General features: G+C 36.1%; 1 protein-coding gene across 4 annotated transcripts in view; it reads left to right on the top strand.

Moving 5' to 3' along the window:
* LOC145664813 (uncharacterized) overlaps positions 1–19205 on the top strand; it is a 49259-nt gene that overhangs the window by 9296 nt on the left and 20758 nt on the right. For all 4 annotated transcript variants that reach the window (XM_081731799.1, XM_081731800.1, XM_081731802.1 and 1 more), the window contains exon 3: positions 10570–11101. In XM_081731799.1, coding sequence (XP_081587925.1) covers positions 10632–11101 — 470 coding nt within the window. In that variant the 5' untranslated portion in view covers positions 10570–10631. The remainder of the gene's footprint in view (positions 1–10569; positions 11102–19205) is intronic.

The following is a 19205-nucleotide window of genomic DNA, read 5'->3' as shown; positions in this document are numbered from 1 at the left end:
TTATGTCACCATTTTCAAGTTGTTTAGGCCATCCATGTAATATCCAGTTCATGACTTGCGACATCACTCTATCCTTAGCTGTTTCCCTCGTAATTGCTTCATATAAGGGGGTTCCATGGCAAGACTATCTAGATATTCCTGGGATACTTGCCAATCACCGCTTTGTTCTTCTACTGGCAAACGTGATAAGCAGTCAGCAACTTCCACATGTTTGCTATAGGAAATTTTATAGTCATGATTTAGTAACATTAGTGCCCATCTCTGTAATCGTGGAGATGCTAAAGTAGCTATATTAGTTTTCTCATCGAAGATTAATTTTGCAGGCAAGGAATCCGTGCGTATCTCAAATAGACGCCCAAAGACATATTTATGAAACTTCCGTAAGGCAAAAATTATAGCTAGCGTTTTTTTCTCAAATTGACTATAATTCTTTTCTGCGTCATTTAATGTAGCTGAAGCACAAGCGACAGTAATGATTTTGTCTTTCTTCCTATTGCACAGCTGCGCACCTACTCCATAAGCACTGCTATCAGTAATCAAAACTACTTCAGCCTTACTGTCAAAGGGATGAATGCATTTCGCTTCTTGTATCAATCGTTTGGACAAAGTAAATTCTCTTTCATGCTTATCTGTCCACGACCATTTTACCTTTCTATTTAACAACTGAAACAAATTAGGCAATTGTAAAGACATGTTAGGTACGTTCTTATGAAAAAAATTGAGCATTCCAAGGTAGGACTTCAACTGTTTTACATCCTTAGGAGTCTGGCATTTCAAAATTCCTTCTTCGTGCTTCTGTAGTGGACGTATTCCTTCTGCAGAGATTGTGTAACCCAGATACTCAATTGTCGATTGCAAAAATTGGCATTTGTCAAACCTCACTTTAACATTATATGATTGTAATCTTTCTAAAACGTAAGTAGTGCGTTGCAAACAATCCTCCTTATCTTTACTAGCTATCAAAATATCATCTAGGAAAGCGCAAACAAATGGCACATTCTGCAGTACCTGATCTATAACCTTCTGAAATATATGTGGACTGCACGTTAGCATGTGGACTGCACGTTAGCCCAAATGGTAATCGTTGAGGCTGATAAAGTCCCCATGGCGTGGTTACCGTTACCAAGGTTTGGATCGCTCATCAACTAAAATTTGTTGATACGCCATTCTTAGATCCAGAACAGTAAAGACTGCCATGCCTTGTAATTGATTAAAAATGTCTTCCGGTGTAGGAAGTGGATATACCATCTTTTCAAGAACCTTGTTTAGTGTCACCTTATAATCCACGCACAAGCATAATTCACCGTTTTTCTTCCGCACGATAACCAATCAGAGCAAGATACCGGTTTCCATATCTTCTGTGCTACTAATTTATCCACATCACGTTTGACTTGATCGACTATACTATATGGTATTTGATAATGCTTCCTAAAAATTGGAATAGCATCCGCTCTGACAGGAATGTGACAAGCATATCCTGTTATAGACTTGTTAACTTCCTCGGAAAATACTTTAGGATATTTTTGTTTCAAAACTTCGCTTATATTTAATTTAACGCTATTAATAGTTCGACCTTCCAACAATTTATTACCTTGAAATAATTGTTTCCACGCTGGAAACAAAACATCTATCCACGGACGCCCTAGTATAGCATGTGATAATTTATTGTCTACTAGTACCATCTTCAACCATCCAGCAAATGGTTTGAACTCAACCCAAACCTTTATTTCACCCAGAATTTTTAAAGGCGTACCTTCCGCTGCTCGTAACACAGTGCTTGTGATGTCAATAGAACAATTATAGAAATATTGTTCGTATAATTTAATTGGCAGGACTGTAGCTGCTGCTCCTGTATCCAGTTCAAAAGGAATGTATATCTTATTACATAACAACTTGAGCCAACATAGTTCATTTCTAGGTACTGACTGTGGAGACACCAATTTAGTTAAATTAAATAACTGATCATTATTACTGCGTGGTCTTACTAAAACTCGTCGCCAGTTGTAACGACTTCGCATACACCTTATCATGGATATGCTCCGTAACCCTATCATAACACAATCAAGTATAAATATCAATAGCTCCATATTTGCTAGGTTAATAATAACCCACATTACCCTACACAACAGCCAGCAAATTCTACCTACAATAAATGTTGCGGACATGCTTTGACTCATTCCTATACTTTTATTTCGATAGGTGCAATACAGCCAATATTAAACATCAACAAGAAAAGCAAAGAATTAGCAAACAAAATCAATTCCTTTTCTTTTCCAATTCTCGCAATGCATGTGCTTAATTCTTAGCACTTTCAGCCTCTAATCGTACAGAAAGTTCTAGTTTATCTATCATTATATAAAGAAGGAGTGAAAGTTATGTTGGCCTTTATCGGTTCTGTTTGCCAACTTACAAAAATAAATGTGCTTTAATGTAGAAACTCTTAGAGATCAAAATATAAGCACTTTTAATGTTGTAACTAATTGTCTAGATATTAAGTGTATTTTATAAATAATATATAGTACGAGTAGAAAGTATTTCTGCAGTATAAAAGTTATCATATCTAATAAATATCTATCGTAGTTTGTCATTCGCGCACTGCGATTTAAATGTTGAAATTGCTTACACAGAAAAAAAAGTTAAAACAGCTCACTAAAGTTACAACTTGGGAATGGTATTTGAACACCTTCTCATCCTGTCATAAATACCTAGTAACTGACAGAGAAAATTTGTATTAGTTTTAAACAACTGTCAGTAAGAATTTATATTGATTTATAACTGACAGTGAGAATGTGTATTAGTTTTAATAACAGTGATAATTTGTGTTAGTTTTAACTGAGAGTGATAATTTGTGTTGATTTTTAACTGACACTGATAATTTGTATTGATTTTTAACTGATAGTGAGAATTTATATCAGTTTTTAACTGAGAATGAGAATTTGTATTGGTTTCTATTTTTTGCTGAGAGAAAGCTTTATGCAGAATATTTGATATTAATACCAAGTAAGGAACAACGTGTTATTTTTCCTGTAATCTTTCACGAAAATTGCCTCATGAGCGTATGAATTTTCTGACATTTTCATGAATAGCGGTGCTACCATCTCTTGTTCCTATGTGCATTGTTTCTAGTACATATAAGAAAAACAGATGGCAGCTTTTCTACTTATGTAAATGTTGTCAGAAAGTTCGTATGCTCACAAGGCTAATTTCGTGACGGATTACAGGAAAAATAACACGTTGTTCCGTAGTTCGTATAAATGTCAAATACAACAGATCAAAAAAAAAAAAAAAAAAAAAAATCAAATTTTCACTATCAGTTACTATAATTTGAAGGAAATGCCCTTGGTGTTGCAATAACTTATTAAAGTGTGTTCTTTTTAACACTTGCTGTAACACTGCATTTTTTGTGTATAAAGCTCTACAGCGATTCTTTTCTTTCGTTTATTTATGATAGTGGATAAGATCGTTAGTATCAGGAAATACTCAGAACGTCCATGCTGTTTCACACCTCTTATGTTTTGAAATACAAAAGGCTCCCTGTTGTGCTTTTTAGTATTGCTAATAAGTGTTGACTAGTAAACAGCAGAACGGGGGGAAGGGGGGAATCAAGTTATTCTTTGCATTTTTTTTTTTATTTCCTTTCCGCACTTTTTAATAGAAATCCGATCATCAGTTGTTATAAACTTCGTGCATACTAGAGGAGGAAACGATTTGGAAACGTGACAAAAATAATGGGGCTGCGGTGGCTCAGTGATAGAGCGTTCACCTCCGGTGGGGTCGTCCCTGGTTCGATCCCAACTCGCGCCGTGTGGACTTTGTGGTGGACAGACACCGTGTTCGTGGGTTTTCTCGGGGTTCTCCCGTTTCCTCCTACTTTCTTCATTCCACCATTTCATCCATTTCTCATTATCACCGTCTCCTTTAGCCTAACCGGCATAACCATGGGACGTAAACTTAAAGATTTCATTTCATTTCATTTGTGACAAAAATAAAATACATTATTTGCTCAACAAATCCGTGTGAACGGAATTACCAAATATGCAGTGAGAAATATGAATGGGAATTCTTAACGGTGCTGTCCTGATCATTATCCATTCCCTCAACAACAAATATTAAAACAATAAAAGTTAAGAGAACCTCGACCTCCTGGGTTTTTTTAAAGTTACTTTCAATTTACAAGTTTTTATTTTTCTTCTTTGGTTTTATTGATATCCGGAAACATACAACAGTAAAAGTTGTTTTGAAATAGTGTCTCGTAGGTGTAAATGAATCCATCATTAACAGTGCTTCAATACAGCAAAGAATACACAAAGAATACAATTCAGAGAATACAGGTGGCCAATTACATAGTACAGTGAAATGTCGCTGTAACGATCAGCACTTTCACGAAATGTTCAAACTTGTAAAATTATGTTTAGACCTATTCCCTTTTGCCCATTTATGCGTTATGACATTTCAGTTTTACTGTTTTCAAACTTATAGTATAACGAATGATTTTTAGTGTTTGAGTATACTTACTTTTTCAGAATATAACTGAAATAAATCCTGTGTTGTATTTTTTTCATGTGCATTATTTACTCACTCAAATGAATGGCATTAAATAAGCTTTGCTCATCTTCCAGTGCAAGATTGTAACACTATTAGCTAATAATCCGCTTGGCTAATTAGAAGTGCAAAGTTTATCAATCAAACAACGAACTTAGGACTTCATATCTTTGTTTTACCATTTCGTGTATTCATGTCTCATTACGGGTTTATTCTGTATCTTTTGTTTGTAAAGCATTGTGAATATATATATATAAAATGAAAGAAAAAATACTTCTGAAAGTAGGAAAATAGCGAAAAATTCAGTATTGCATTACCGGAGATAGAAGTTCCCTAAATTACGTTTTACTGCTATAAGTAATACTTGTCTTACCTTAAAATGGAGATTCTTTAAAAATGAGACAAACTTACACAGCTTCCAAGTTCAGGGATTTTAGTGTTATAGTACAGAGCGCAAAATTTCCGGTCACCGTTGGCGATAGTGCTGGCGACTAGTGTTCAGTAGGAATGGTTTCTGGCTAAACTCACAGGGCTGCGCAGTTTCTGTTTCGTACAAAAGTAATTGTCAGTGAGTGAGAGAAAACAAGGAATATGCTGTCTTTCTTTGTCAAACCAAAGGCCATGTGTGTGGGGGGAGGGGGGGCGATAGGGATCTCTCATAATTTGTATGTGAGAGGTACTGGCGACCATCATTTTTGGATTGGCGAGTGCGTCTGACTTTGAAATTTTGAGCCCTGTTATAGTATATAATTGCAGTCTTTCAAACTAGAATTATAGCACTTATGGTGTATTTATTATTCGCATACCTGTTTATACCTGATAGCCCTGTGTGTAATTCGAGATTCTTTGAGATCTTTTTCAGTTTTATTTGAGACGCTCTAGTCTAATTATTATTATGAGAATAATGAGTTAATATATTCTTTCATAAGTATTATTTACCACGTTTTTATGTGCCATTGTTTGAATGTTGGTATCACATTTTTGTCGGAGATAAGAGAATGCTTTTGCAAGAAATTTCCTTGTAAATCTTCCTGATAGGTAATTTGCAAAACCTTACATCCTTTATCCCTTCAGAGAGAGACAAAGACAAACGACATATCAAAAGTAGTCGTATTATGTGTGAAACTGCAAGGCAAAAAATCATGTCAATGTGAAAAAAAAGTCATGCAGTTAATCACTGGTTTTATTCAGGTTGATACTTTTTTTTTTTTTTTTTTTTAACTTAAAGCGTGCATCTAAGTAAATCTGTTGTTGATGTAAATATAACTTTCTCTTTTTCTTTTAATAAGACATATTTTCTTATAGTGTCGGAACAATACCGCAGAACTGAGGGAAATTTTTAAAATTCGAGGGGTGTTTTTATATAACTTCTTTACCACCGCACCCATCAGGGAAGAAATTTGCACGAAACCTCTGTGTGTATATTGAATTTGAATAATATAGCAATAGGAAAAGAAGAAAAAAACTACATTTAAAATCTGGTAATTCTTTGACATTTTAAAGCGGAAGAATTATGTTTACAGTTATAGTAAGTCTGGACAAGCTACGTACTACGAAAAGTAAATGATATTCTTGTTTTGTTTGTAATAACACCCATTTTCACATGATGCAAATGTCAAAACAGTGCCTCAAAGCTGAGATCTTTTTTTCTTCTTTTTTTAAAAAGAATCCGAAAATCCCGTTTCTTTAAAATTATTGTCATTTGAGCTTCCATCCCAAAAGATATCTGAAAATTTATGTAAAAGAAAGTACCTCCATACATACATTGCAGTAATTGCATGAGAAAAGAATAGTTGTAATATAAACAAGGACTAAATGAGAGATTTAATGCATTTGTGTAATATATGACAGGGGATGAAAGCTTTATGTCAGCGTAGTACTTTCGTGCACTTTTTTATTTCCAACACTTGCCTAGGTTTTTGAGCATTCGTTACAAGTTCTTACACGAACGAACAATGTGGCACTTCGCACAATTTTATGTGTCTGTGTGTGTGTATACGGTATAATCTTAACATATAATCGTGTCACCTGGAAACCTATGTATGCAATGGTTGTAGTACTATGCGATTATGATGACCTTTGTGAGCACGTGGCTAACATATATGCTTTCTGTGCATGTGGCTGTTAGTTCGATTCCCCCAGTGTCACGGATAGAAAACTGAATAGTGGTTCGGATCCCGATTTATAAACAGTAGGTGTTATTTTATATAGACTTTGTTGTAAAAAGAGACGTTATTATTACACTTTGACAAAAAACTACTTTGCGAATCACATCATATCGACCTCATCCAGAGCTGTAAAATTACTTGGTCCACTTTTGTGATTTCCTGAAATACAAAGTCTCCCTGCCCTTACTATGTTTTATAAGGATTTTATTTCCCCCGATCATTGAATATTGTTCACCTGTATGAAACATGGCCGTACCTACTAATTTATCTCGCATTGACTCGGTTTTAAAATTCTTTCTTGCCATATTTAGATCTAGAAGCGAAGTTGCGAGATCACTCAAGATCTTTAATGAATTTATGTGCCCCTGGCAAACGACGCCGCGCTGCCAGTTTACTTTACCTATATAATATTATCAATGGTAAATTTGATTCTGGATTTGTACTATCGCAGATTAACATTTATGTTCCTCTGCGGCGAACTTCCTCTTTTAATTTGCTAATTTACGATACACTTAGGTTATCAGCCGTTAAGCTCTCCTTGTTTCACAGATTAGCACATGACTACAATAAAGTTTCGGCAGGTTTTAACTTTTGACGAGAATATAGTAAATTAAGAGGTTTTTTTTTCTTTTTGTATTTTTTTCCCTTTTTTTTTCTTTTCTTATGCTCTTCAGTTTCAGGCAAATGGCCTTGTGCTGTATGAAACTTAGTGAATGAATAATAATAATAATAAATTAAAGTTTGTAATTGTCCTCTATAGCTGAAGCAGAAGAAAGACAAATTCAAATGAATGATAATTTGGGAACTTGCCCCTTATGAAAGAACTGTTAAGTTAAAATGTAACAATAACCGAAAAGCGTGTTCTTATATAATGCACTAGAAGGGTAATTTTTGGCGGGATAATTCAGTATTCTTGCCTTATTAACAACAGTTTTAGAAAAAAATGTATTCTTTTAGGGATAAAATGAAAATTGGGGCTAAGACTAAGACATTGGGGTCCTCTTCGTAAAGTTGAGTCATATAGTTTTTATGGATAATTACGGAATTGGTTCGCTTGTGCCCATTGTTTTTAGTTGTAATTCTAGTTCTTTATTTTACCCCGCAGTTTTTTATAAACTTTACGAAAAGAAAAATGTTCAAAGTTGTTGATATGAAGTGAATAAAGTGTCTATTCGGCTTCAACCAACCGAATTTCTGTGAACATTTGGGTTGTATAAGCAGTGCTCCATAATTATTTTTAAATAATTAACTAAAACAACAGGACAGCGAAAGTTATGTGAAAGCATTCTATTGTCATCGAGTATACAATTTTAGAGCTCTAGTTTTTTTGGAATTGCTTCAAATTTAAGTTGCAAGATTTGCCTCTTAAAAACTTAATGATAACGTTATAATAGAAATAAAGCTTTAAAACTTCACAATAGATAGAAGCAGTTAAATACTTCAATAAAATATACTGATGGATAAAGATGAAAAGAGATGGAATAAGTTAAAGAGGAAAATTTGCAAATATCGAGAGACTTGCAAATATATATATATACAGGGTTTTCATAAAGTATGGACGGATTTAATTCTCTTATAATTTACATAAAAATGCTCATATTGAAATCAAATAAAGTGCAAACGGTAGCGGAAGGATTACATTTTTACCTGTAATCTGCACCAGCTCAGTTCATTCACCACCACACCTCCAACTCAGTGCATTCCGAGTTCCATGGACCGTCTAGGAATCGACTTCTGTGGGCTGTCGATGATGCTTTCCCTTACCCTGCTCACTGTTGCAGGCGATGTTGGCGGCCTCCCACTTCGAGGACGGTCCAGGACGCTTCCTGTCTCCAAGAACTTAGCATGCCACTTTCGGATTGCACTCTCAGTCGGTGCCGGCTTTTTGAACTCTTTGGTGAACTTTCGACACACCAAAATTGGTGATTTTAGCTCTGCGTACCACAGAACACATTGCGCTTTCTCTTTCACCGACGCCATCTTTGATACGGTAAAAAAAAAAATAGTCTTCTCAGAGAAGTTTTTCATTTATTTATTTCTTTAAAAGACACACACACCAATACAGCTTACAACTTACTTTTAACAGTCAACATTGAAACAACAATGAAAACAACAATGGATGGAATTTGGTAGGAAACTGATCCTTGCACTACCTCTCCCTCTCTCAACGTGTTCAGAGTTGCCGCTTATCTAACAGTGTTGCCAACTAAAAATTTAATCCTTCCGCTACCGTTTGCACTTTATTTGATTTCATTATGAGCATTTTAATGAAAATTATAAGCAAATTAAATCCGTCCAGACTTTATGAAAACCCTGTATATATATGTTACCCATCACAGGCTTACATGGTCTGTGGTAGGGATGGCCAGAACCGGTTCCTGGTGGAACCGGTTTTTCGGATCCAGGTCTAGAACCAGTTCTTCGGATCCAGGTTTGGAACCGGATCCAGAACCGGTTCTGAAAACCGGATCTCCAAGAACTGGTTCCTCGTGGAACCGGTTCCGCTGGAACCGAAACTTTATGACCATCCCTACGCTAAACCCGAGCTGCTGGCAGGCTATGAACAGTATGCTAGATGAAATGGTGGAAACGGCAGGCAGGCGCCCATGCGGCGGCAACTTGTCTCATTTAGCTAAATAAACTGAGTAACTGGCAAAGTCATTGGCTAAACAAACAAACTGACCAACTCATTTGGCTAAACACCCACTGCTGGACCAAATTTTTTTTCTGGGGGCACAAGCGGGTCTGGGCGGGGAAGGCACAAGCGCATGGTTCTCTTTGCATTTTTTTGAAGGTGAACTTTGTGCCTCCTTTATGGGTCTTTGGGGGCTTTCGGATCCAGGTCAGGAACCGGTTCCGGAACCGAGTTTTCGGATCCAGGTCTGGAACCGGTTCCTAAGATCCGGTTCTGGAACCGGGTTTTCGGATCCAGGTCCGGAACCGGTTCTGAAAACCGGATCTCCGAGAACCGGTTCCGCCGGAACCGGAACTTTGTGGCCATCTCTAGTCTGAGGCCGAGTCAAAGTTCTTCGAACCAGAGAGAAGATGTACCACCCCAACTTTCATATCTCCCGTTTTGTGGTAATGTCGTATAATAATAATAATAATAATAATAATAATAAAATAGAAATAAAATTCAATAACAATGTCAGAAATAAACTTTATCGATAATCTAATGTGTTTGAGGTACTATTTCAAATTCTTTTCATTCCTGGTGGGGACGCTCGGTCGTAAAATTGTAAAAACTTGTTCAGGCCAACCATCCTCAATGAGGTTTTTCTGGGTTTTCCTTACGCGCACCAGGCAAATGCTGGAATGGTAGCTAACATATTGGTCCTAAGCCGCTTCTTCCCTTCCTCAATTCCCCGGGTAGTATGATCACCGAAGGACGTCATTCCTCATACATGGCCATAGATGTCAAACGCCCAGAAATCTTATAATCGTAATAAATTCTTTCCCATACTAAGACTTCTTTTGTAAAGTCCGATGCGCAAACATCGGATAACTCGTAAGAATAAGTAGTTAACTAGAGGTTATAGTAGTTACTCAGGTTATTTTCTTTGAAGTGTTTTTTTTTTTTTTTTTTTTTTTTTTTTTGTCCCATAGGATACTTTACATATGGACCTTTCTTTTTCCATTTTAGACTTCTTTCAAATTTGAAGAAAGGGACGTCAGACACTAATCAATCATTTAATTATAAATTTGAAAAGATGTGTTTATTGCATCAACTTTCTTTCATTTGATATAAGGACTCCCTTTTTGAAATTTGGTGATTTATGTTTTCATTGACTTGATGTCCATTTGAAATTGTTACTAATACATAGTTTACAGTTCTGTTATTTTCAATTGTACTTTTCAGCTTGTGTATTTAAACCAGGAGTGCAATGTGAGGAAGGAAGAGATATCAAAGTTAATTCCGACATGAGTCTCGCAGTTGCCTTCAATGACAAGCGAAAGGGGTTTGAAGAATGTATTTCCCCAGAAAATGATCATGATAATTTTGCTTCAAATACTATAAACATTAAAGAAGAACCAATAGACGATGATGTATCGGAAAGTTCTGAATCATCAAATATAAGCGAAACAAATACATGTAACGCTCAAAGCGTTGCTCAAGCTTCTTCAGAAAACAGTGACGACACGGTTGATACTATTCCTTTGAATACTGTGCTTATTAAGGAAGAACCAGTGGACCAAAACCTTATTTTGCAAAGTGAAGAATTTTCAGAGGAAAATGAAAGAGGTACAGATATCACTGGAAGTAATTTTAATGAATGTCAGGCAAAGGAGGAAAATATATCGTTTGCAAATACCAACGAAGGATCACCTAACAACGAAGACGATGAAAGTTCTTTTATATCAATAAGTGAAAATAACAGTGTATTAACAAGGTAAATATGTTCTTTTTTTTAATACACACATAACTTCTCCAGATATGCTGTACATAGATTCACCACCATTTCCTTTGTAAAATCCCTCTTCCATCTTAAAACCCCTTTTCTGTCCTAAAAATCTTTCTGTTGGAGCGCTAATATTCCTGTCTTTGATGCAGCAGACTTGGTTCCGTTCCCAGTAAAAGTTGAACCCTGCTTTAAGCTGATATGGTTAAGTTATATGTAGCCTGTGTTGAGAAGAACTACACTTAACTTCCGCCAAGGCTTCATCAGGTAGATTATAATAATAATAATAATAATAATAATAATAATAATAATAATAATAATAATAATAATAATAATAATAATAATAAGTGCATTGCTACAAAATAAAAGAAGGGTTCAAAATAGTTTTAAAAGCAGTGATGATAATTTTGTTTTATAGAATCCGTCTAAGTTTACGCCTTTTCAAGAAAAAACAAGTATAGATATGCTAGATTGATTTGATCTCTAGTCTTCCGTTGCAAGCGCTGCTATCGGCTGAAGGTATTCCACTCGCTTTCTCTCGCTTAGCAACAGCTGAACCCTTATTGGCTCAACGCGTGGGCGTGTGAGGGTGTGAGTGTTCGCATTTTTGCCACGGCTCAAGACATTTTGGCATCACAATAGCCAGCTATTCTTTATTTTGAAAATGACTGTGCTTCAATTTAATTTCCTGTCAGAACTACAAGGTACATAACAGATTACCATAAGCCATGTTGCAGAGAATTTAGTACTGGTGCTGGTTATTTTTCGAACTGTCAAAGAATTCGTATGAAACCTGAGTTATAGAGCTCGCTGCATTTTTTTATCTCTTGTTATAGAGTTACCAGTTGAAGCTAGAACTACTGTACGATAAACCTTTCAGATGGAGATAAAGGTAATGGCAAAATTCATACTCTTAAAGTGAGCAGTTAAGATATTTTTGTAATGAAAAATGAAATCTTTCAGTTTGTACGTCCCATGGTTATTCCGGGTAGGTTAAAGGAGACGGTGATGATCAGAAATGAGTGCAGTGGTGGAATGCATAAAGTGGGAGGAAACGAGAGAACCCCGAGAAAACTCACCACACGGTGTTTGTCCACTCAAAATTCACTTGTCGCGAGCTGGGATCGAATCAGGGACCCCACGCACCAGAGATGAACGCTCTACCACTGAGCCACCACGGTGATCTAAGATGCCATGCTTCACCAAATTCGATGATTTACTTCTCTTAGTGTGAGAAAGTGATTTAGCTTGGACTTATCTTCGGGAGCGAGCTGTGGAAACTCTTAATTCATTAAGCCTCTACTAAAACGGGTGTCATAAAATATAGTAAATTTACAGTTTTTAGCCCGTAGATTTTATAAAACGAAGTGAATCTATCGTTTTAGGGTGCGAGGAAGCGAATAATTAGCAATCGACTTTGGAATAACTCAGGGTTGGCTGGTTTAAACCAAGGTGGTTTAAACCATGGTTTAAACCAAGGTTTAAACCAGCTGGTTTTTTCAAAAAACCAACTGGTTTAAACCAAAAAACAAAAAAATGTTCGTAAAAGTGTAAGTGTGTGGAAAATCTTGATGAACACAGATTTGTGGGTTATCACGTTTCACTCCCGTATATTATTCGTATTATATTCAGACCTAAATTCCCCATTCATTACTCAAAAAGATTATACTACAAAAGCAACTTTTTTTTTATAACTTTATAAATGTTTATTTTGTGATTTTTTGTAGTTGTTATTATTGTTATGTAATTGCAATCGAAGAAAAATTCTAAATATTGTTTCGTTTCAATGTTTAGTATTGATAAAATACATCGAAAATGCCGTACTTTTTGTGTGTGTGCGTGGGGGGGGGTCATACAGACCCCACGAGAGGCATTTAGTGAAATAAGTATCTTTGGTATCTATTTATGTATAAATGAGTCGGAGCCAAAGTGGACTCAAATAATTCGTATCTTTATTCACTTTTCTTATTGATATGCAGATTAAGTCGACGTATTTCTTTAATTTGGACCAATAAAAGTCGTTGTTAACTAACTTGAACTAAATTAGTTCTTCTGTACTCTGTAGTACTTTGAAATTGTTCATATGTAATTCTGTGTAATGGTTTCACTTGTGCAACTGTTTATCTTTTTGTCCTTCTGAAATGACTCTTGACAGTTATATTAAGAAGCATGTAAAGATCAGTACAACGTATTTTTTTTTATCAGGATTCCTTCGTGAGTGAGTCGGCAGACGTACCGCATTTGTGGCCAATTAGTCCTGGTTCCGAGTTCAAATGGAGGACAATTTCTCTAGGATGTAACTCGAGAAGCGGTTTTTTATTCCGCTTTAAGCTTATGTGACCCCTTCCAGCATAACCCGGTTGTTGCATAATAAGATCAAGGCGAAACAAACTTATTTCTGTCCATATATGATATGAATATATAGAGCATATTATTTAAACCATAAAAACCTGGTTTAAACCAAAAAAACGTTTTTTTTTTTTGTTTTTTTTAATGAAAACCATGGTTTTTGCCAACCCTGGGATAACTCATTTAGATGCGCTGAAAATCCATTTGAAAGAGAAGTAGAGGGAACGAAGAAATTTTATGAAATGGAGTAGTATGCAATTTTGGGAGGGAAAAGGCGATGTAGCTACATCACCACATCTCAAAACATACTATAGAAATAGTTCTTAGTTGTAACAAGGTAATTATTATATTAAATTTTTTTATAAATGTTGTAATTTGAGCTGACGAAGATAGGGTACAGTGGCTCAGTGGCAGAGCGCTTACCCCTAGTGCATGGGGTTTCTAGTTCGATCCCCGCCCAAGTAATTTGTGGTGGACAACATCATGTCTGTGAGTTTTTTTTGGGATACCCCCGTTCCTTCTACATTCTCATTCCACCAACTCTTCCAGCATCATTCATGTGCTTTAATCATCCTCTCCATTAGCCTAAAGGCAGGGCTACTTACTTTTTTTAAAACTAAAAGTTACTTTTTTTCAAGTTGGTCACTAAAAGTTACTTTTTTTTTTTCAAATTTGTCACTAAAAGTTACTTTTTTGGGAGGTAAAGAACTTTTTGGTGTGATTTATGTTTTGCATTGGTAGTTTTTTAAGAAAAATATAAAAATAAATGGAAAAAGGCATAAACTTGTTACTCATTACTCTTCTAAAAGCTTCAGTACTTGCTGCCACGTGTGAACCAGTCAGCTTTATTCTCACTTCAGCTTTTATTCTTTCTAAAGCACAGTGGATGGTTGGTGGATGCTTAAGCTCTGACGGTGGGGTTGGGAACCCTTCTGTGTCTATTCTTTCTTCTATCATAATAGTCTTTTAGTTTTCTCTCGTAATAGTTAACGCTATCTCAACATTGTCTGTGTGTTTGTGTGGTTCATGTTCGTCTTGTGTTATGCTTCTTGTAAGTTCTTCTTAAGAGTAGGTGATGAATTTGAATATTTCATGGCTTTGAGAACTCTCAATGCTAAGTTAACTATAATGCCTGGGATGAAGAAATTCGGAAATAGGCCAGAACTGCTTCCACTTACTCAGAAACTTCTTACATCTACTAGGTCTGCATACTATAACTACAAAACATACTTAGAAAACCTAAGAAAGGAGGAAGCTAAAAAAGAAGTAAAGAAGAAACAAAACAACAAGCAAAGAAAGACGTGATGGAGAAATTGACAAAGGAAAAAAGGGGCATAATGAGATTTTGGTCACTTTTTTCTGTTTTTGGTCACTTTTCAACTATTTACAAGAAACCAGACCACTATGAGCCCTGTAAAGGGCATAATCGTGGGACATTAAACTGAGAGGTTTTATTTCATTTTCATTTTGAGCTAACGAAGATAACTGTTTATAATTCATGTTAATCTTAGGGTATTTCTAAGTATTTTTAGTATGCGTGTAATACATAGACGAGCCATTCAGTTACATTTAGTAAGTTATACTGCATTCCGCCCGTACGGTCTTCTTAATTGTATTTCAGCCGTTTATTTGGTTATTCTGAGAGACCCAATATTTATCTATCAGGTCTTTCTCCTATACTGCGGATCATTACAGTGCTAAACTACATACAACAAACTGCAAACTTATCCGCAAGCATCCAGAAATAGTCTTCATGCCTCACGACGCTGCAGGCCCAGAGACATGCAGACTGCACCGTCTGCATGTTTTTCAGAGGATCGCGCGGACACTTTATGAATTGTAGTATGAAACTCGTTATCACCAAAGACTCTCTATGAGTTGCATTATGAAACCCTTTATCACCAAAGACTCTTTATGAGTTGCATTATGAAACCCTTTATCATCACAGACTCCCTATGAGTTGCCGTGTCAAATCCTTTATCACCAAAGACTCTCTATGAGTTGCAGTATAAAACCCTTTATCATCACAGACTCCCTATGAGTTTCCGTGTCAAATCCTTTATCACCAAAGACTCTCTATGAGTTGCAATATGAAACCCTTTATCACCACAGATTCCCTATGAGTTGCCGTGTCAAATCCTTTATCACCAAAGACTCTCTATGAGTTGCAATATGAAACCCTTTATCACCACAGATTCCCTATGAGTTGCCGTGTCAAATCCTTTATCACCAAAGACTCTCTATGAGTTGCAATATGAAACCCTTTATCACCACAGATTCCCTATGAGTTGCCGTGTCAAATCCTTTATCACCAAAGACTCTCTATGAGTTGCAATATGAAACCCTTTATCACCACAGATTCCCTATGAGTTGCCGTGTCAAATCCTTTATCACCAAAGACTCTCTATGAGTTGCAATATGAAACCCTTTATCACCACAGATTCCCTATGAGTTTCCGTGTCAAATCCTTTATCACCAAAGACTCTCTATGAGTTGCAGTATAAAACCCTTTATCATCACAGACTCCCTATGAGTTTCCGTGTCAAATCCTTTATCACCAAAGACTCTCTATGAGTTGCAGTATAAAACCCTTTATCATCACAGACTCCCTATGAGTTTCCGTGTCAAATCCTTTATCACCAAAGACTCTCTATGAGTTGCAGTATAAAACCCTTTATCATCACAGACTCCCTATGAGTTTCCGTGTCAAATCCTTTATCACCAAAGACTCTCTATGAGTTGCAGTATAAAACCCTTTATCATCACAGACTCCCTATGAGTTTCCGTGTCAAATCCTTTATCACCAAAGACTCTCTATGAGTTGCAATATGAAACCCTTTATCACCACAGATTCCCTATGAGTTTCCGTGTCAAATCCTTTATCACCAAAGACTCTCTATGAGTTGCAGTATAAAACCCTTTATCATCACAGACTCCCTATGAGTTTCCGTGTCAAATCCTTTATCACCAAAGACTCTTTATGAGTTGCAGTATAAAACCCTTTATCATCACAGACTCCCTATGAGTTTCCGTGTCAAATCCTTTATCACCAAAGACTCTCTATGAGTTGCAGTATAAAACCCTTTATCATCACAGACTCCCTATGAGTTTCCGTGTCAAATCCTTTATCACCAAAGACTCTCTATGAGTTGCAGTATAAAACCCTTTATCATCACAGACTCCCTATGAGTTTCCGTGTCAAATCCTTTATCACCAAAGACTCTCTATGAGTTGCAGTATAAAACCCTTTATCATCACAGACTCCCTATGAGTTTCCGTGTCAAATCCTTTATCACCAAAGACTCTCTATGAGTTGCAGTATAAAACCCTTTATCATCACAGACTCCCTATGAGTTTCCGTGTCAAATCCTTTATCACCAAAGACTCTCTATGAGTTGCAGTATAAAACCCTTTATCATCACAGACTCCCTATGAGTTTCCGTGTCAAATCCTTTATCACCAAAGACTCTCTATGAGTTGCAGTATAAAACCCTTTATCATCACAGACTCCCTATGAGTTTCCGTGTCAAATCCTTTATCACCAAAGACTCTTTATGAGTTGCAGTATGAAACCCTTTATCACCAAAGACTCTCTATGAGTTGCAATATGAAACCCTTTATCACCAAAGACTGTGAGTTGCAATATGAAACCCTTTATCACCAAAGACTCCCTATGAGTTGCCGTGTCAAATCCTTTATCACCAAAGACTGTTTATGAGTTGTAGTATAAAACCCTTTATCAGCAAACGTTTTCTCCGGATCTCTGTCACCGTTTGCTAGCTCTTCCGGCATAGCAGAGACGAAACGTCTTTTGTCATCCAATTCAATTGTTGAGTGAGCGATTGCTATTGTATTTTTCACCCTTTGAAATTGACATGGATCACAGTCATTTTAATTGCACCAACCTCATAAAATTTGTATTGTGCTTTCACTTTTCGGTAGAACATAATTCAAAGAAGTGAACATATTCATCATTCTTCAGCAGTTTAAAGGAAACACAAGTTACATAGTTACATATCTTGATCCAACTTTTCCATATTCAAGTAATTTGTCTGGAAAACGTTAAAAAAAAAAAGTTACATAAAATTTCTCGGGATTATGGAAGATATTGTGGTAAACTGAATCAGTATTACTTTTAAAAACTGAGATGGGAATTTTCTCGTAGTTTCATTCTTTTGCATGTGTTAATATTTAACACACAGGCTTTAATCTTTAAGTAGGTTTGCATGCTAGATCAAAACATGCTTTTCCATTATTCTCAGTGGTTCAGTGACAGATAGGTTCACGCTCGCGATGACGTTGATGCAAGCTATATCAAAAAAATCTCTTAAGGAGGCGTAGAAGATCTACATACCAGAAATAACAGAATTGTTTCAGAAATACTGATTAAGTAAAGCTTTCGAAAAAAAAAAAAAAAAAAAGTCATCAAAAGCAAGGGGAACAATTGACAAGATATCTTTGAGAAACGATTAGTTACGAAGCATGCAAAGTGACGCCGTGATAACATCAAAGCCCATACATCATTTCTTCAACATAACTGGAACGCACAAAATAATTTCCCCCAGCGTATTAGTAAATACATTTTACTGTGTTCATGAATTTATACATATAAATAAATAAATAAATAAATAAATAATAAAAAAAAAACACTGAGAAAGGAACGGACAATATGTGGGACAGTTATTCAGGGTTCATATAAACTGGAAATTCAGGGGAAAATTCGAAATTTTTGGGGGATTTTTTGTTTTCATAAATGAAAAACACTTAAAAATGACAGAAATATCTTGAACGTAAAGCCATTGTGAATCATTGATGTCGCAATGAATTGGTGGACTGAAATGTGTGTAACCTACTACGTCACTTGTACTATTTAGTCAATGACTCCAGCTCGTCAAGGAAAATTTACTGAGATCATAGGATGTACAACATTTTCTATGAAGTTGTGCGGCGCCCACTGGTTGGAAAAGGCCATTGTTTTCAAAGAGCATTGGAAATTTGGGACTACGATAAATTCCTACAACAAACAAAGCTTGCGCCTGAACAAGACAGCAAGTGATCTATTTATAAAGTGCAAACTGGTTTTCTGCAGGATGGTAGCCATTGAATACCAGCCCTTCTTGCGTAAATTTTAGATTTCAAGACTAATGGTCCCATTCGTCTTTGATGCTGTAAGGAAATCTTTACGAGATCTTATGGCTCGATTTATGAAACCAGAACTGCTTAAATGTACATGTACAGGGCTATTAAAGCAGAAAATCGTATTGCGAGCAAGAATGTCGACATTGGATTTACTGCCTGACGTTTTCTCGCACAAATAGAAACAAAGACTGGAAAACAACAGAAACTGTATTTTTTTATGACTGCCGTTGGGTTTCAGCATTTATGATTGTCGAACTTCAAGAGAGCAGGCCTTTAAAGTACAAAGCAGCTAAAGATCTGTCTTCGGTAGATCCTAACATAGTTCAACATTCACCCCATGTAGGTCAATATAGGTTCTCACTTCTTCTTGACAAACTTTTATACGTCTAACATCATAGATGGTGTGCTTGCTGAAAACTCTGAGAAAGAATACATCTGTTTCTCGAGTCTAAACTCAGTAAAACTTCAGAAAGTCTTCCAGAGTTCTAACGAACCAAGACTTGACGCTGTTTTACAGCAAGTTTCTTGCTGGCATTAAAAAATATAAAAATTTTGGAAGATAGTAAAAATTGGGCTGTCATTCTTGCCTGTCAATAAAACACTCTTA

Source organism: Thermobia domestica, chromosome 11, assembly GCF_964235325.1.
Source record: "Thermobia domestica chromosome 11, izTheDome1.hap1.1, whole genome shotgun sequence".
Lineage (NCBI taxonomy): Eukaryota > Metazoa > Arthropoda > Insecta > Zygentoma > Lepismatidae > Thermobia > Thermobia domestica.
Note: the sequence above shows the minus strand (reverse complement) of the source record. Positions and strands in the feature narration are given on the sequence as shown.